The sequence below is a fragment of the Lissotriton vulgaris genome, chromosome 12 (genome assembly GCF_964263255.1).
Source record: "Lissotriton vulgaris chromosome 12, aLisVul1.2, whole genome shotgun sequence".
NCBI classification, from domain to species: domain Eukaryota; kingdom Metazoa; phylum Chordata; class Amphibia; order Caudata; family Salamandridae; genus Lissotriton; species Lissotriton vulgaris.
Window position 1 is genome coordinate 40727595 of NC_141700.1, and position 19586 is coordinate 40747180.

Sequence of the window (19586 nt, forward strand, 5' to 3'; positions counted from 1 at the left end):
CACAAGGACAGGTAATTTGCTCTTGTAGAAAATGGTGGACTCAGATGATGTCCCCACACATCTGGAAAGATGGCTGTCCGACAACACCATCTCTGGCTGCTCAATAGTCCTCTGGGTGTTCGAAGGAACACTCCCTTTTATATAGTCGAAGCAGACGAGATTTGGTTTCACTGTCTGCACTTTCAGAACCGGTTTGTGGTGATTCTCCTTTCAAGTGTTGTCTTTAGCTTGCTCTCCAGACACAGTGCTTGCATAGAGTGATGCTCCTCACAGTAGCCTGTGTCTAGCATAGAGCACCCACAACAGAGGAATAAAGAGGTGTGAGTTTTCTGCACCTGGCTTGTGCAAGCATCACTGAAGGGTGATCAGGGGGGAAAAAAGGCGGCCCTTACCTAAGGAATCCCCTTTAAGCTTGAGCAGCCCCGCCATCTACCCAATGGCAGCGCTTTAGGAAGACAAATCAGCAACTCCTCTCAGCAAAATGCCTCATCTAATTTCTACAAGAGCCTTGTCTATCTTTCCCCGCTTAATGTCCGCGCCTCCTACCTTTAGCTTCAGGAACGTCCGCAATAAACATCCATTGTCTGGGAAAACACCCACTCTGTCCAAAATGGATCCCACAGGCCTTCATTGCTATGGTTCACTTATATACACAATGCATGTAACATGCAGGCCACATATCTGACCATGCACAACATACACTTGGGATGTTAGTGCTAGTATGTGGGTTAGTTTACAGAAGCAGAACTCCACATGAATGGGCCAGGAGGTCTCCACTTGACTATGACACAGATAAAAGTGGCTAGTTGTAACTAGGAATTCACAAAACACAGTGTGTTGGCACCGCAAGCTGGTGCGTGTGTGAAGGACATAGGTATCCTCTCGGAGCTCACCACTGCTTTTCCAAGTATTCAATGCTCTCCTTTACCTTCTCTTGGGTGTCAGGTCAAACCTAGGTGGAAAAATAATTGTGCTGGCCTGTGGGGTGCCACCCAATTCACTCACTCACTCAACCATCCACCCACCCAACCAACCACCCACACACTCATCCACCCTCCCACTCACTCTTCCACCCACTCACTCTTCCACCCACTCACTCATCCACCACTCTCTCATCCACCCACTCTCTCATCCACCCACTCACTCATCAACCCACTCACCCACCCACCCACTCATTCACTCACCCACCCACCCACCCACCCAACCACTCAGCCACCCACCCACTCACTCAGCCACCCACCCACTCACTCATCCACCCACTCACTCATCAACCCACTCTCTCATCCACCCACTCTCTCATCCATCCACTCTCTCATCCACCCACTCTCTCATCAACCCACTCACTCATCAACCCACTCACCCATCAACCCACTCACCCACCCACCTACCCACTCACCCACCCACCTACCTACTCACCCACTCACCCACCTACTCACTCACTCACCCACCCACCCAACCACTCAGCCACCCACCCGCTCACTCACTCATCCACCGACCCTCCCAGTGTGAACTGCTTTGGAGAAGCACCACCTGGTTGAGCTCGCAATGGAAATATATAAGATGGGCTCAGCTTTGCTATGTCAACGCAAGACTATGTATTAGATCATTGGAATGTGGAGTACTCCATTGAATACAGTGTAGCGCTCCGGGCTTCTACAGCGTGCTGTGAACAAAGGCCTCTCGGAGCCCGAGGGGATTTAAACCCCCTCGTGCTCCGAGGGGCCTTTTTTTCAGCAATTAGAACATTTTGACCACTAGGGGCGAAATGTTCTAATAGCCTTAAAGCCCTCCTAGTGGGTTCTACCAGCCATTTAAGGCCTGCTCCCTTGTTAAAGGCCCGAGCCGAACACTGGAGCGGGCCTTTAATGGCCGGTAGAGCCCGCTTGGTGAGGCTCTAAGGCTATAATAAAATCTATTCGGTGTGATAGAAACGTCTACACGTTTCAGTCCCTTAAAGGGGCCTTCTGCTGAATGTTGCAATAGATCTCACAACCCAGCTGAAAACAATGAAAGCAACATTCTAGAACAGCAATTGTTGGTGATTTTTAGAGATTTAAATCTGGGCGGAAAAATAAGCTTTTTCCCCCCAAACGGGATGGACCATTTCAAGGGCCTGTCTTTGAATCCTGGTTCCTGGTCTTGACAATGTAATGAGGGAGGTCATTGATAATATGGCTTCTAGTTTTATCAGTTGCATTTCACAACATCACTATCATCGCAATATTGGCTTCCTGAGAGCCTGATCCTGCGTATACGTACCTAGGCGAGGTGTGGGCTCTGCACTTCAGAATGATGGCCAAACTCTAGTTACCATTTTTGTCTTCCAAATCCCATTAAATGGCTCTTCCTGCTCCTCAGAGCTCCTTCCATTGCACTTGTACATTTTAACATCTATTTTGATCAACCTGCTGACCTCAGTTGGTGTCATGGCTTTAATTTGTATGTGCACACATTCTTTTGAGACTCCAAACTCTTGAAGCAACCACCTGCCTCAATTCTGCTGTGTGGACCACAAGGTGGTGTAAAGGCAGCAACTTGGTGGCCATGCATTTGAGAAAGAAACACATTATGCTATTCAACTCTGCTCAAGATTTATGGATTCTTGAAGGAGAGAGGGAAGAGAACCATTTTGCCATGTTACAAAAAATAATTAAAGAAAGTAGGCTTGTGAGACTTCCCAAGCATTCTAACCTCCTAGCCACAAATGTTCACAATGCAGATGATTCAGTGACGCCTGTTGCGGCGCCTGCTCATATTACAGTTCAAGATTTGCGCATATGCAAAACTGTAAATATAGGCAAGTTGTTGGCGTTCACCTAAAAATGCTACAATTTCTGATTTTTAGTGGGTTGGTCTCTTACCGTCTATTTTGAAATTTTAAGCCTGATGCATTCAAATGCAGAAACCCAGCTTCTATTATAAAACTTTGACATTAAATGTTTATATTGCACCAGACTGTGCAATGTAAATGTGCTTAAGGATGCACTGGATAGAATAATATTACAACAGTTCACTTTTTGCTATCCTGTGTCAATTTTCCTGTAGAGGATAAGAAGGAACTTATATAAGGATTTGTTTGTTCTGCATAAGCTAGCTACTAAAGAATCTTTATATTCCTATTTTGTCTGTCTCCTGGAATGTCACAACTTGGTGTTTTAAAGGTTAAAGGCATTCTCTGAGCAGTAAGTGCTTTTTGTTGCTTTAATGCTTCTGTTCGCTGATCCTTTCTAGTTCTGACTCATCACCTTTAGATTGTAATTCATGGTACTCGCCACCAATTGGGCATCTTGCCTAAAGTAGATTATTTAATTTGTCTAGTGTTCAGCACGTTTCTGTAACTGATGCAGACAAAGCAATGCTAGTTAATATTTGCACAGGCCTAACCTAAATAAAGAAAAATACGTAGACAAAGTTCTCAGGTAATCCCAATAACGTTTTTTTCGAATTGTCTGGCTAGGAGAAGTTTGAAGCAGTTCTTCCTGTTCCTGTTTTTTGGGTGGGGTGAGAGCACGTCTTTAGCCACTGGAATTTCCAGGAATGTGACTAAGTGGTTGTCATGACTGAGTTTTAAAATAGAGGTGCATTGGGGGGGCGTGGCTTTCAGCCAAGAGCGATGGCCGCAGCTTAAGCGTGCTCCTGCCCTTCCGCGGCTGTTTCCAGATATTCAGCCATCCAGAACCGAGTGCGGAGAGTCGGACGTTGGGGGCATAACATCTGGCCCCCCTCGCCATATCGTAGATGGCTGGCTGAGCCCCGGGGCGAAATTGGCTGTATGGCGTGACCCGGGCCCTGAGGCTCTAGAAATCGAAGATGGCGGCCCAGGCCCGCATCCGCTGATAGCGGCCGCCCGATGCTATCCCTGCTGCCCCTCTGAAGTGTGGTAGCCCGCTGGTGCACTACCGGTGAGCAGGAAACAGCGGAGGCGCCCTGGGAGGTACGACGCGGACTGGCATGCGGCACCAGGAGCGGCAAAAATCGAAGGCCCCAGCTTCTGGGCCTAAGCGGAGCCCCGGGGACAGCCCGACGGAGAGCAGGAGAAAGAGATGACTGGGACCTTGCCTGACAGCCGGTGAGACAAGGAAGCAAGTGTGTGACCCAGGGGAGGGGGGCGCTGCAGTCGGCCTGCCCCTCCCTTTTATAGTGAGGAGTATTTCTTGAGGCCTAAAATGGAGATGCAGTGATGCTCCAGTCCCGGGTGGGAAGACCGTCTAGTGGCAGCGCTGAAGGGGCCCTGTGGAGAGACCCTGATGGCGACGGGCAAACTGCGGTGGCAAAAATCCTGGGAGGCAGCTGTGTGAACCGCACGAGGTGGGACAGTAGCTACCGAGCGTGAAGTTTGAGTGTCCAGTTCGAAGGTGTGTGGAGGCGGCACGCCAGTGACAGGGGTGGTGTGAGAGATGGCCAGATGAGGTTACAGTGGAGCCCGATAATTCATCCCAGCACAGGATAGGTGCGTGGATAACTGCCTTTGTACAGAGGAGAGGTTTGTTGGAAGACGCTGACCGACCTGATAGTCCTGGATGGGGGCGATGGGGGGGCGATGGGGGGGGGCCCTAAATACGGATCCCAGGGTTGTGCTGCGACCTCCTGCGGCTCCTTTCCGAGGATCTAGGGGGAAGCAGTGAATAGTGGATCTTCCAGGTGGTCCTGGTTGAACAGCTTCCGTAAAGAGGTGGTGTGCTGTTCCGACTACTACCCGGCCTTTGGGGCAGGACCGGTGGTGGCGAGCCCTAAGATGTGAAAGGGACTGATCGCTCTACTACCAAGCGGTGAGGGTGAAAGACGACCAGACCAAACTTCGATAGGTGGTGGACCTGGGCAGTATAAATCTACGCGGCCTGCTCTCCACCCCTGTAAAATGGCGGTGGGAGGAAAAGGCGCAAAACCCAGCGCCCAGAGGCAGCTAATGAAATTTGCTTGGGCTAAAGGGGGTGAAAAAGGGGATTCACCGTGATCGGACAAGGAGGGACCAGTGGTGACCCAGGCTCCAGGACCAGAGCCGACCCTACATGATGTTATGGCGGCGATAGGTAGAATACGTACCTCGGTTGACTCGGTCACAGTGGAGGTCTCGCTGCTCAGAGCTGACTTCAGAAAAATGGACGAGAAGGTGAAAGAATTAAATTGTGACAAGCGCCCTACAGGTGGACACCTCGGAGCTCCAGAGCCGGATGCTAGAGATGCAGAAAAAACAGGAAAGGATGTCGCAACAGCAGGATGATTATGAAGGACGGGCCTGCCGCAACAACATCCGAATTTTGGGGGTTCCGGAACAGACGGAAGGGCCAGCAGAAGATCTATATGTGGAGGACTTAATCTTAAAACACCTGAAGCCCAAGACATTGTCTAGCTACTTCTCTATTGAGCGAGCGCACAGGGTGCCTGGCGGACGACCTAAACCGAGCGCACCCCGAGGCCGCTGATTGCCAGAGTTTTCAACTAACGTGACATGGATCTAATCTTGCAAACTTTGAGATCCGGCCCTCCTCTGAAAGTGGATAATTACGAGGTATTGTTCTTTCCGGACTTCACAGCCAAGGTACAGGCGCAGAGGAGAAGTTTTCAAGCGGTCAAAAGGGAACTGAGGGATGAGAGGTGAAATATGCGATGTTCTTCCCGGCGCGGCTGAGAGTGTAATCAGATGGCAAATCGTGGTTCTTTGACTCACCGGAAGCAGTGTGGGACTGGATGGCGGGCTGTAGCACGGTAGGGAACCGGAGGAGAAATCGACCTGACAGACCTGGATGGCAAAAAGACACTCGATATCTAGGAGCACTTTACTCTAGTACTAGAAACAAGCACTTTGTGGGTCCCACTCAACACACGCTGCAGATATGGAGACTAGCCAATTCTCGTTTGGGTTGGATAGACAGGCTTACTGAAGTGACGCCGTTATGGTATTCCCAGAAACTAGGCATGCTTTGCCAGTACCAGAGATTCGATAAATGGGATATGATCGGTATATCGACGGTTGGTGACTTGATTAAGAAGGGTAAAATCCTTTGGTTTGAGGAGCTACAGAAGGCATACAGGCTGGCGCCCAGGGAGGTCTTTCGCTATCTACAAATACGACATGCCTTGATGACGGCGTTCCCTAGCTGTATAGATACACCGGAGTCATGCCCTCTGGAGGACCGTCTGCTGGATGGACAGCTACGCACCAAGGCGACCTCCCTCACGTATAGGAAACTTAGTAATAATGTGCCTGAATCCTTTGGAAAGCTTAAGGAAAAGTGGGAGGGGGACATAGGGACAATTGAGGAAGAGGACTGGAGGCAGGCGTTAATGTCTCCCAGAGAGGCTGCCATCACGCTTAGATTCCGTCTTATCCAACTCCGTATTTTGCACCGCTCATATTTGACTGGGGTCACTCTTGCGAGGATTGGGTCTATGCCAGACGATCTTTGTCTAAGGGGCTGCTGACAGCCAGCCACCTTTTCCCATATGATATGGGAATGCCCGATGGTGCAGAGCCGTTGGGACAGGATCACGACACATGCATTCCGCGCTGGGAAAACCGCTTACTTTGACGCCACGACTGGGCCGGCTAAATATATGAGAGGCGACTGATCATACGGAGACAGAACAGCAGTTTATAACATTAGGTTTTACACTCTTTAAGAGGGAAATTGCTAGGGGATGGGGATGGGGATGGGGATGGGGATGGGGATGGGGATGGGGATGGGGATGGGGTGGAGTACGACCGCCAGCAGTGATGGTTTGGAAGAGGGAGCTGGATAGGTGCATGATAGCTGAGAAGGAAGTGTTTATTGCGAGGGGGTGCCCGAAGAAATGGGACAGGAAATGGTCCAAGTGGAACTTATATAGGGGAGAGATTTGTGTATCGGCTGTGGTGAAAATTGCTAGGGGATGGGGTGGAGTACGACCACCAGCAGTGACGGTTTGGAAGAGGGAGCTGGATAGGTGCATGATAGCTGAGAAGGAAGTGTTTATTACGAGGGGGTGCCCGAAGAAGTGGGACAGGAAATGGTCCAAGTGGAACTTATATAGGGGAGAGATTTGTGTATCGGCTGTGGTGGAATTGGAATTGCGAAGGAACAGAGATGGGTAGCAAAATGTGTAATATGTATGTCTAACTGAACTTGATTCCTAATATTACGCTAAAGGTAACTTGCATTGTGAATTGTATGAGTAACAGTGAATTTGTCTGTCATCTTTCAAATGAAAATATATTTTAAAAAAAAATAGAGGTGCGTAAGGTATCAAAGGTCTTCATCTGAAAGCTCTGTGAAGTCATTTTGAAAAGCGGTTTAACCGTTAGAAGTGGTGCAAAGTTTATATCTCAATATTAAATTCTTACAGAAGTCAGCCATACAAAAAAACACAAAAAGAAAATTGCTACTTAATAACCATGTTTTTTGAAAAACTCCTATGCTGAATTTTTTTCCCAAGATTGTTTTGCCCTGAAGAGATTTTGCAGAGTGTACAAATCTTCACCAAAATGTTGTAACCTACGGAAATTGCTAACGTTGAACATATTTGCAGAAATTTAAGTTGTATCCATCTCTAGGCTCTGTTGAGGAAATGTTGCATCACGCAGGAAATCATGAATAGATGGTAAAGCATTCGTAGATGAGGGCACACCTAAAAGGTTTTTTGCAAGTTCCCAGTCTCGAAATAATCGAGCCCTGGAAAGATTGTGGATAGATTTTATCTTGACAAAAAGTAAAGTTTGCGTTTTTCTTCATAAACCTCTCTGTAATGTCTATACCTCGTACCCAGATAGTTTTCCATCTTTGTTTAAAATTCAGACAATAAAGTATACTTTCTATGTGAAGGACAAACAACCTTTACACTTTCCCACATATCGGTAATGCGCTTATCCTTCCATATCAAGTGATGCAAAATGTGAACATTACCAGTAGTGGGTAGAAAATGGGAAAAGTCAATGAAAAACTGAAAGATAAAAAAGAAACAATTTTTACATAAAAATAAAGTGAAAATTAAAAGGCTGTAAAAAAACAAATGCCATGAATATTACTTAATCACAGTACACACTCAAAATAAACCTGAAAGTTGTAGCTACTCCTTTGTAAAGAATCGCAGATTGCAAACAGCCTCTCAACTTTAAAATAGTGTTTACTGATTTTTTTAAAAAGTGTCTTATCTCTGGTTGAAAGCAAGTTCTTTTTTTTTCTTTTCTTTTTCTTTAATTTGTTTTACCACACATTTCTATCTCTTTGAATCACAGTTGGTCCACTAAACATCAACGTGACATTGGCAATCTCTCTTGACGAAGTTATTTTTGCCTATCCAAATGTCCATACGGGAGGCCATTTTCGTCCTGCAGACTGCGAGGCTCGACAGCATATCGCCATCATCATCCCTTTCCGCCGACGGGAGTCGCACCTTACCATCTGGCTCTTCTATATGCACCAGTTCATGCAGAGACAGCAGGCCGACTACGGGGTATATGTCATCGAACAGGTTCGTTGCCGTTATCTTGACAGTGTCCAAGTAGCTCGAGGTAGAATATTCTGTTGATGGTTTTTGTTTTTGGTACTTGAAGAAAATTAAATGTAAAGTGCATATCTTAGATGAAGGAAGTGCTATATAAAAATCCTAAGTAAGCAAAAGAAGAAATAGATAAATAACAGGCCCATATCCTGGAAACCTAGCAATATCGGCCATCAAATCCCCATTCTTCTTGCTTATTCCAGAAAAAAGCTGTCAGCACCACTACTTTTCTAAACCAGTAGTAGTTCTTGCTACCTCTACTGTTCCTGTAGTCAGACCCCCCCCCCCAAAACATATGATTTCAAGATGGACTCAGTACCATTACTGACGAATATCCCACCCCAGAGGTCTACCCTCATTTGAGGTCATCTTCAATCGTAACAGTAGAACGGTCTACTTAATTTGCGTGCTTGGAATGGGAGCCACTATGGAAGAAGAGCATGGCGTCCCAGAATCCTCTAGCAGACCCTATCCCCATTTAAGCCTGCTTTAAACACAAGTGTACACTGGACAATTGATAGGTACTAGAAGAACTGAAGCTCAAGTGCTTACGGGGATGCAGCTCGTGGTGGGTGCAAGAGGTCTTTGACTCGCGTTGCTCTGATCCGGGCTGCCAGTCTCTTGACCACACTGGCTAATGCCTACAGGCTCCAGATAAAAATTATCATTCCTTTATCATCACTGTTAAATTTTATGTATGTGTTTCCACTATGCAAAACAAACGCTATTCAGTGGAAACATTTTGTAGGCATTATTTCTGATTTATACTTACAACATAGTTAGTTAAAATCAAATGCAATAAGTCAGAGAAATAATAGGCTGTCCTGAACCATCCACTACCCGCTGAGTACAATTTTATTTGTTTATTAATTTAATGTATCTATTTATGATGCAGTTTTATATTTAGCATACACGACTCATTGGGGATAAGAGCAGGTTTCGTGGGAACTGTTTCTTACTGCATAGAAGCTGTTTACGTACTAATGGCTACAAAGAAAATCCCATATGAATAAAATCAAAATGCATAGGAACATTTATTAGTGGAATTGTTTTAATACAAGCTTCATAAAAAATAAATGGTTCCTTCAGATTATAAACTTGCAGGTAATAGCAGAGGGTGTCCACTTCTTTACTCTTGTATGAAACGTTCTTCTTGACCAAAGATGGCCGACCAGATCTCTCGCATGGGTTTGAGAGAGGTTGAGATGTGTAACCTGACCAGCTCTCTGTATAGTCTAGTCTTCAGTTGTGGAACATGGCTGTCACCATGAAGAACAGTTTCTCAATTCTTTCTATAACTGTTAGCTTATTAAAGTGCCTGGTATTGGTTTCAGGGTAGAAATGAACACAGTATTGCAAGACAATATCTGATAGAGACTTCTAGTCACAGATTCCTTAACTTAGAGTTTTCCCCAGGTGTCTGACTGGATCCAGAAGATTTTTCGTGAGCAGTACCTCTGCGGGCAGTCGGTGGCATCGATTGGCTCTGCATCCATCATCAATAGCGAGTGCCGGAAGTGACGTCGCTGTACACGCCACACAGATGCACTGACATCAGTTATTTTTTTAACTCAGCAACCATCGCTGATCCGGAGAAGAGCTTCCCTCGGTCACTTTTTGAGAGGTCTTTTTTCTACATTTTGTCAACTTCTTTTGAGGTTTAACTCCTCGTGTGTAGAGGATGTCCTCGCTCAAGTCGGGTTTTAAGTCCTGCGGCTCCTGTCATCGGCTGATGTTGGTTGATGGACCCGCACCTCGTTTGCCTGTGGTGTCTGGAGCACAGCCACGGCACCAAGACGTCCTCCGATTTGCCGGGCCATGTCTCTGAAGGCTTAAGAGGGAGCGGCCCCTGAAGCTGTTAGTGGGCCAGCATGCGACTCCATAGAAATCAAGATGCCGGTCAAGGGGAAGGTCTTGGGATCATTTGCGGAGCCGGAAGTCCTCTCCATCCTGCTGGAAGTCATTGGGACATTTAGGAAGGAGGCATAAGAAGAAGAGTAAGAAGGTGAAGGGTCTGTGGGCTAACAAGACGAAGGAGCCTTAGCATTCTAGGCCTCGTTCTCCATAACCTGTTCCTCCGCTGACTCTGCACCTTCCTGAATTTCCCAAGGCCAGGGAGACCCGCCCAGCTAAAACAGTTCTATGAAGTCATGTGCTTCATTTTTGGACAGTCTGACCCTGACGACGCAACTTCGGGCCCCCTCTAGTTTTGTGCTGGAGGCTCCGATAGGCTGTACAGATCCATTGCTGGATTCAGATCAGTGCCAGTACAGCCATCTAACCCTTACCCGGCACCGGCCTTTGCCTACCAGATTGGAGCCTAGGCCTTATTTTCATCGGCTAGACCTCGGGGAAGAATGGGACCCTTTAGAGTACCAGCCCTATGACGAACAGTGCGTGGACTAGTGTGAGGACCTGGTTGGGACACTTCTCCAGGTGCTGGCAAGCTTTCTCTCCCTTCTGTGGCTATGGAGGAAGGGACATCATATGCAATGGTGGTGCGTAGGGCGTCTGTGGTCCTTGACCTTCAGTAGCCCACAGTGGTAGTCAAGACTAATCTCTTGACAGAGGTGTTGCAACTAGGAGTCTCCACATCGGAACCCTTACTCCCGTTCAATGACGCCTTCCTTTTGGGTACCTAGTCCAAACCCAACACAGGGGCTCCTATGAACAGGACGATTGCCCACCACTATCGCCCCAAACCTGGTGACCCAAACTTCCTCACCCTACCCCTGAGAGCTTGGTGGTCAAAGTCATCACCTCCCAAGGAGCTTTCCCTGCCGCACCCCCGCATAGGGAATCAAAGAGGCGGGACTCATTTGGGGAAGATGTTTTCTTCCACCGGGCTGGCATTGCGGTCCGTGAACACCACATGCCTTTTGGGCCAGTATTCCCACAATCTGTGAGCTATGGTTGCACAAGTGAGGACCCAGGTGAGGCCTGGACTGCACTTGTGTACCCTTTGTCAAGAGGCCTCTGGATCTGATTGGAATGCCAGAGCGTTTCCCTGGAAGTTGAATATCTGGCCGTTTCCCTGAACCCCAGAGCGAACAAACTCAGCCAAAGATGCCTAGCTTATGCATTTGTGAGTGGAGTCTCCATCTGGAGGTGGTGCAAGGCTTCTTTCAGCAGTGGGGAAAGCCTTAGCTAGATCTTTTCACCACCGCCGAGAATGCTCGGTGTCAGCAATATTGCGTACTGGAGTTTCCAAGGCTGCACTCATTCGAAGACGCTTATCATCTCTAGTGAAGCACGGGCCTCCTGTGTGCCTTTCCGCTCATACTGCCTAGAGTTCTCTAGAAGTTCAAGAACGACCAGGCCCAAGTTATCTTTTTGGCTCCGGACTGGGCACGAAGAGTTTGGCATCCCAAGCTTTTGAGTCTAGCCATCATTCCTCTGATCAGGCTGCCCCTACGGGAAGATCGTCTGTCGCCGCCGCAGCAGCAGCAGAGGGTACTCCACCCGAACCTGTCAACTCAAACCTGTCCACTCTCTGCCTTCTCACCTGGAGATTGAACGGCAACAGTTGACCGCTTTTGACCTTTCCCCCGAAATCTGTAATGTTGTTATTCTGGCAGTCAGGCGTCTCTACCAAGACAGTGTATGTCTGCATTGGAAGAAATTTGTGATATGGTGTGCAGAAAAGTCTGTTGACCCCCTTTCTGCCCCTCTTTTTGAGGTTCTGCTTTTTGTCTCTTCTCTTGCCCAGCAGGGTACTGTTGAGGGCTATCTGTCCACCATTTCTGCCTTCTTGTGGTTACCTTTTTAGGTTTCGCCTAGCGGAAGCTGCGCTCTGCGCAGCTTTTCCGCGCAGGCGAAATCCTGTTGAGAACTGTAGTGTGGCTTTTGTTCGGCCCTCGTCCTTGATTGGCTGGCTCCGTAAACGGAGCCTTGCCATTGGACGAGGGGCCTGTCCGTCAATGCCGGACCAGACACGGGGGCGTTCCCGACATTCTTTGGCTTTTGCCGACGTCACGCGACGCCGGGAACGCCCCCGTGTCTGGTCCGGCATTGCCGGCACTCCTACGTCTCTCCTGCCCCGTGTCGCATCTGTCCCCGGAGAAAAGCCGCCACCGAGACTATCATCGGGCTCGGGGCCCGCAACGTTTGTTTCCCCCCTTGGTTTTGGGGTTGCCAGCCTGCCTGCAAGTGCCAAGGTATTGTTGATATCCCCCGCGGTGCGAGCCGCCCCTTCCCGCTGACTCGCACCGCTCTGTGTCTCTCTGCCTGCCTGCAGCTCCGCGCTGCGAGAGCGCTCCAGCCCCTCCCGCTGGAATCCTTTAGCGGTCGGGTCCAGCAGGCTGCAAACGAAGCCCCGCCCGCGTGACTGAGGCGGCGCTGGGTCCTTGGGCCTTCCCTCCCCCTGGATAGCCCTGAGGTCGGTGGTTCCCCCCCGAGTGGGTCCTGTAGACCAGGGGGGCCATCCGCTCTACAAGACCCGACCGGGCCGATCGCGTCTCACGCGGGAAGCGTGAGACTTGGCAGGGAGTCGGGATTTCACCCGTCCAAGGCACCGCGAAGCGCGGCAAAGTGCATAGCAGGACCCCGTAGGTCCTAATCAGACCTGAGAAACGTTTTAGACCTGAGAAATCTCAGCGCGCGGCCTCTCGAATAATAGTTTCAGTTTTAGGCTGTATATGACACCTTAGAACGATTAAGCCCTGTACTCGGTTGTATACTTTCACGGGAAACTGGGATACGAACGAGTGTTAACGGGTGGCACTCTCCATGCGGTACTAATAAAGCATGCGAGCTCGTAAGAGCGAATCAAGATGAATTTATCAGTATAAAGGAGGATTCCGCAGGACGGGTGTGGGCCTCGTAACCAGTCTCAAGCACCTGCTCTGGGCTGCTGCCTGCCTTCCGTGTGTGGCGGACACGGGGCGTTATCCTAGCGAAGCAGCGTGATTCTGCCTTTGACAGTTGCTCTCAAGCCGGCTAGATAAAGCCCGAGGAGCAGCACGTGACTGGGCAAGCCTAAAACTTCTCCAGGCTTCTAGCCCTGCCCCTCTCTCCTCCGTTCTGCTCAGCGGGATACGGCTCTGTCTTCTGATTGGACGAACATCCTGCCCACACAGCTAGGGAAAGAGGGATCCCTCCTCTTTTCCCACGCGCCCCCTCCTCTTTGACTGAACAGCGACTGCGGGGGTGCCTAGGGGGGATGACTCTTGTGGAATGGGGAAGCTCGCATCACGTAACTAATACAATAAATACTGCGACACCAAGGGTGTGATGCTCTCCAAGGAGACCCGGATTAGCTGTGGGGGCGTGGGGAAGACGATATAAGCATATGGGAGGAGAATACAGGAACTCCCGCTTATTAAGTAGACCTCTCAGATACCCACCCATAGGACACTCAAAACCACCATGCTCCTCGCTTGCACCGAAGGTTCAGCAATGGGCTCAGGAGACTGGCACTGCCACCATTGATGACGCCTTTGCTGGTGTCCTGTGTGCACCCGCGGGAGGCAGACCAAGGAGGACTTGTTCGTCAGCGCAAAGCGCCAACCTCTCTCGTTCAACCTGCCGCGAGTCCAGGGGGCGGGGCCCGCTTCCCACGCACAGGTGACAGTCCAAACCTGGCTGCTGCTGCTCCTCGTCGGCTCCCCGTTTCTCATTTCCGCGTTCAGATCACAAAACGGGTAGTCTGGATGTTGTGGAAAATGCACGTACCACCGAAGCGCGCAGGTGTCGTGGTCAAGAGAAAAACAAAGAATGACCCTCGCAGTGCCACTACGCTGAGCGGCTGCGAGCCAGCCGGTCACCCGTCCCACGTAGCACCAAAATCAGTATCTAGTTCATACACGTTCGCTTCCCGTTACCCAAGACACCCCCTTACAACAGACAACCTCCTCCACCCACTTATCACTGTGAGCACCAGATGCCCACTGAACAATATATCACGCCCTTGCCCCCCAGAAGACAATAAGATACTCAAAAGCATTAGTCAGCATATGCACATCAGGTCAAATCGCCTCCGGTAAATATGTATGTAGCTCCTACCTAAGATAACCAACTAAGCTCAACACCTACCCACTACACAAGTGATAACCACTAAGAGATACCACTAAGAAAAATGACTCAAGCCTTCTCCCTCCACCATGTGCACTGTGAGGACCACCAGAGCAACAGGTGCGTTCATACACATGCGTATGACAACTCCCCACCCTGGATAACAGCGCTAGCAGTCTCTCGCCCCATCCACGGCAGCAGGTGTGGGCGCGATAACGTTTCGGTAAGCCCGACTACCTTTACCCGCCATGTCCATCATCCCACACCCGGCTACCTGCGCCCATTGGGTCTGTTCACTCCCGAGACACATTTTACGGGCCAGGCACTTGTTTTTAATTGGAAATACATTTATTACCCAATAATCAAATACGATGCGCACACGATATGCATTCTGTGCTGGAGCCCCATATTTAAGGTGTAGGGAACCTCAGAACTTCGATACATGGGAGCAGTTTTAGACAGTGTTTGTAATGACACCGTGAATGTCTGGAGTCCCAGACTCTTAGCTCGCCCCACCTCCTACCGTAAGTCTGTCACAAACGTCATCAGGTAACTAGCAATGGCTCCGCTTCCACTGTTTTTAGTCCTCCCTGTACACACCCTGGGCATTTCATATTTTGGAGACTAATATTCTATTTATTACATACTCAGTAAAAATAAATGGAAATCTGAAACATGAAATTTAGGGTGGCGACGATCGTTCAGGGGGCGTCGTGTACCCACCTGTCCCACTCAGACAGAGTGCTTTCTTCTAAAGAACATTTTTATTTTATATCTTTTTATGATACAGTAAATGCTAAACCAGCTTCGGCTTAAGTGCACTTTGTAAAACGACTACTATACCCAAGCTCTGTCACACAGTGTGACCTTTAGCACACAACCTTCTTTTTGAACCCAAAGCTACTCTTTTTGTTTCTGAAGGAGGGATTTAATTAAGCTATTTGTATTCCAATAAAACACATTTTAATACATTTATAGTACAGATCCAGTAAAAAAAGGTAGCATTCTTCATATATTTGATTAGGCAGGAACACACCCAAAAAGTTCACACTAGTAGTTTAAACTCACTATTTCTAATCATGCATCTTTACTGCTGTTCATCTGTAAAGCTGTAATCATACATATTTTTTGTATTTTGCTGCTTTCACGCCGAGACTATATTATACATAGGGGCCCATACGTGCTCTTGAATATACATTGCACCACCTGGCAGCTCTGCGACACGAGCTCAGAGGATACTGCCACTACAGTAGCTCGGAGTGTAGTCTGTAAACAGAAAGGTGGGAATACAGCAAGTGTCAATTGCAGAATAATTGGTACCACTTGGTACCACTGCACCAGCCACACTACTTCCCTACTGACCGTTCTCCACTTCAGCCCCGTCTAAATTACAATTCCTGCTTGTGACCCTTTTGCCTGCTTGTGCTTGTTTTCCTGACCCTGTTGCCTGCTTGTGCCTCCGTGTGCCCCTGTTGCCTGCTTGTGCCTCCGTGTGCCCCTGTCGCCTGTTTGTGCCTCAGTTTTCGTGCCCCTGTTGCCTGCTTGTGCCTCCGTGTGCCCCTGTTGCCTGCTTGTGCCTCCGTGTGCCCCTGTCGCCTGCTTGTGCCTCAGTTTTCGTGCCCCTGTTGCCTGCTTGTGCGCCCCTGTTGCCTGCTTGTGCCTCCGTGTGCCCCTGTTGCCTGCTTGTGCCTCCGTGTGCCCTTGTTGCCTGCTTGTGCCCCTGTTGCCTGCTTGTGCCTCCGTGTGCCCCTGTTGCCTGCTTGTGCCTCCGTGTGCCCCTGTTGCCTGCTTGTGCCTCAGTGTGCCCCTGTTGCCTGCTTGTGCGTCTGTGTGCCCCTGTTGCCTGCTTGTGCCTCAGTGTGCCCCTGTTGCCTGCTTGTGCCATGTGGGTGTGTGTGGATGGCTCTGTGTGGCTGTGTGTGTGGGGAGGTTTGTGTGGCTGTGTGTGTGGGGAGCTTTGTGTGGCTGTGTGTGTGGGGAGCTTTGTGTGGCTGTGTGTGTGGGGAGCTTTGTGCGGCTGTGTGTGTGGGGAGCTTTGTGTGGCTGTGTGTGTGGGGAGCTTTGTGTGGCTGTGTGTGTGGGGAGCTTTGTGCGGCTGTGTGTGTGGGGAGCTTTGTGCGGCTGTGTGTGTGGGGAGCTTTGTGTGGCTGTGTGTGTGGGGGGGGCTCTGTGTGTGTCATTTGCGAGAGATAAAGCTAGTGGCATTGTAAATGACAATGCCATTTATTTATGTTAAAAAATACATAAATAAAAATAATGTCAAGAGCAATGCCAATAGCTCTAACTTTAACAAAGGCGAAACCATTGCATTGTAAATGCTTGTTTGTTCATGTCATCTATTATACATAGGTTCCTTAAGGGACCTACTCATCTCATCCCTCCTTCGCCATTCATTATTCCTCAGTTTAGTTTTGACTTTTTTGATGTCTGCTCATTTTGAGCCTCTACACAATTGTCCCCTCAGGTTTCTCACAGTGAAAACAGCCTTCCTTGTGGCTATTACATCTGCCCGTTGAAAAATCCTCCAGATCCAGTCTGACACCTGGGGGGAAATTCTAGGGTAACGAATCTGCGACTAGATATAGTCTCTACCCAAAAACGGGCTACCGAAGGTAACTAACTTGTTCTATGGAATAAGAATGTACTACAATACCTCAAAACATGTTTTGCATTTAATTTCAGTATGGTAACACAACGTTTAACCGAGCGAAGCTGATGAACGTGGGCTTTGCAGAGGCTTTGAAGGACTACGATTACAACTGCTTCGTCTTTTCAGACATCGACATCATTCCCATGGACGACCGAAATTACTACCGGTGTTACAACAATCCTCGGCACATGGCCAATGCAGTCGACAAGTTCAAGTTCAAGTAATATATGTTTATTTATGCCTATTTTTGAGCAAGCATTTAACATGGCAATTGGAGCACTGTGCACTTGTGTTGTCTTTGAATGATTCACTTCATGTTAAGCAGCTAGTTCAGAGTGGGCGACATCACTTTGCCACATCTAATGACAATTTCCCAGTTGGGTCTCAACAGGAGGGCATTTGTTAACTTTGCCTGACTCTCTATGGCTCCCCAGTTCAGACTCAGCCTCCAGTCCAAGAATGTGCTTGCAGGACCCCTGGGTCTTTGTATGTCAGCCTTTTCTCCCATTCTTTTAAATATATTTTTCCAGAAAGCCTCAAGGTGGTAGCAATTCCAAAATTTCCCTTACCATGCTTACAGCTCTGCCATAAAGTCCAGATTTTTCTTTATACCCATGCTGCAGATTATAACAATATTGCAAGTCATCGAGGAGTTCCACGAATACATGAAGGAACAAGGGTAAAACAGAGTTCGGATGTAAGGTCTTGCAGTTCCTTTATAAGGTCCGGTAACACCATGGGGACTTGCAATATTCTTTTAATGCATGGAAGAGGGAATTTTATACCTTATAATACATGGTAATATTGTTGCACATCCCACATACCCATGGTTTCCTGAGCTAGCCTGGTTTCAGACATAAATAAAAACTGGAGCAAAGTTCAATACCAAAAAGCAGTTAGTGGTTTCTTGCTAAAAAAAAGTATTAGAATCAGTTTGATGTAAATCAGATTTAAAATGCAGTAGCTCAGAGGGAGTGCAAACATGCGGAGATATTCTATCATTCCTGTAATGACCCACAGCACCAAAAATAAACATGTTAAAATGAATATCTCCTTTCAGTTGACACTGTTCATCTTAGAAAAACAGATCAGAAGACAGAAAAGCCAGTTTTAGTTTTTCATTGTTAGGTCTCTCCTGCAACACCACATGCACGCCGTGTGCTCTCACTTGCAGGAGATATTGTATACACCAAGGGGCTTGCAGCACACCAATTGGTTACCATTTTCTGGCTTCTTTGTCACTCTTATTTATTGCCTTCTAATTGTCCTGTGTGGGCTGGCTTCCATTCCTCTTATTTTGGCTGGAGCATGGACCAATGACTGATTGCTTCAGCTTGATTACTGTCCTTCCGTTGATCGCGCCTTGATTGAGGTCCTATTTTTCTTTCATTAGTTATTTTTGTTTCTTCTCTCAATGGTGATGCTTCTTAAATCCCTCACCCCTGGTGCCTTCCCCTCTGTTGTCCGCGATACTGATATGAGATGATGTAGAAAAGGCCAGCGCAGGCCTTGTCATAGCACTTTATCCCAACGTTTTATGGTCTTGTTTGACAACGCAGCTGTCGCCAGGCAATTATGTGAACATTACTAGAAAGGGCCGTCTGGCTGCGGCCTCATGTCGAGAGCCAGGCGTACATATTTGATAGGGCAGAAGTTGTGTGCTTTCACAAAAAAAAAATGTTTCCCTCAACACAGCTGTGACCATTCTGTTTATCCATCTGCCTAAGCTTGAACTTTCATGGGCACACACATGACCTTGGAATGCTATTACAGAGTCTTAGATAACTAGATCGTTTATGTTGTTTTTCTCTGGCAGCAGCACAGATGGGTGGATGCCCGTCATCAACCTACATGGATGTTTAGGTCTGGCATGACCGTGCAACGGTCACCAGACCTTTACACCCACATCAATATTGTTGTCCAGTTCTTTGCTTCCGCACAAATACTTATCGATTCCCAGGCTATCTACTTGCAATGCTTTGCATTACCATACAGTATTCCTTTAAAGCTAGACCTATTGGCATTGTCAATGCTTGTTGTTCTTGTTTTGTTTGTCTGAATCGTCAGACTTACGCCATGGCAAGCAATTCCACTCCGATTTCCTAAAACTCTCCCTGCCTGTGTTCTTCAGTAGTGTGAGCCGCATTACATTAAAGCCGAGCTCCTGTTTCAGGCAAGCTTACTAACCAATGCTTCTGCAGACTTTTATATGAATCCTAATGTTTTTTGCTGCACAGTTGTCGTAGAGGCAATATGATGTTGGCTCTGACTGAAGTTCCCGTGGGCCAGTGACAAATGGCTACTACTGGTCACATTTGGTACATTTGGCTGAAACTCCACACAGAAGATTCCAGTTGCATCTTGAAACTGGTTACGGTGTCTTTTTTTCTCCAACAGCTGGAGTGCCCTTGTTTTTGCTCTGCCTATGTGGTCAGATCTCACAACA

The 19586-nt window shown here is 48.1% G+C and overlaps 1 protein-coding gene across 1 annotated transcript in view; it reads left to right on the forward strand.

Annotated features, from left to right (window-relative positions):
* The window catches only part of LOC147673185 (beta-1,4-galactosyltransferase 1-like), a 247910-nt gene that overhangs the window by 180221 nt on the left and 48103 nt on the right, over positions 1–19586 (forward strand). The window contains exons 3-4 of the mRNA XM_086946973.1: positions 8213–8448; positions 17173–17360. Of these exons, the coding sequence (XP_086803099.1) occupies positions 8213–8448; positions 17173–17360 (424 nt within the window). The remainder of the gene's footprint in view (positions 1–8212; positions 8449–17172; positions 17361–19586) is intronic.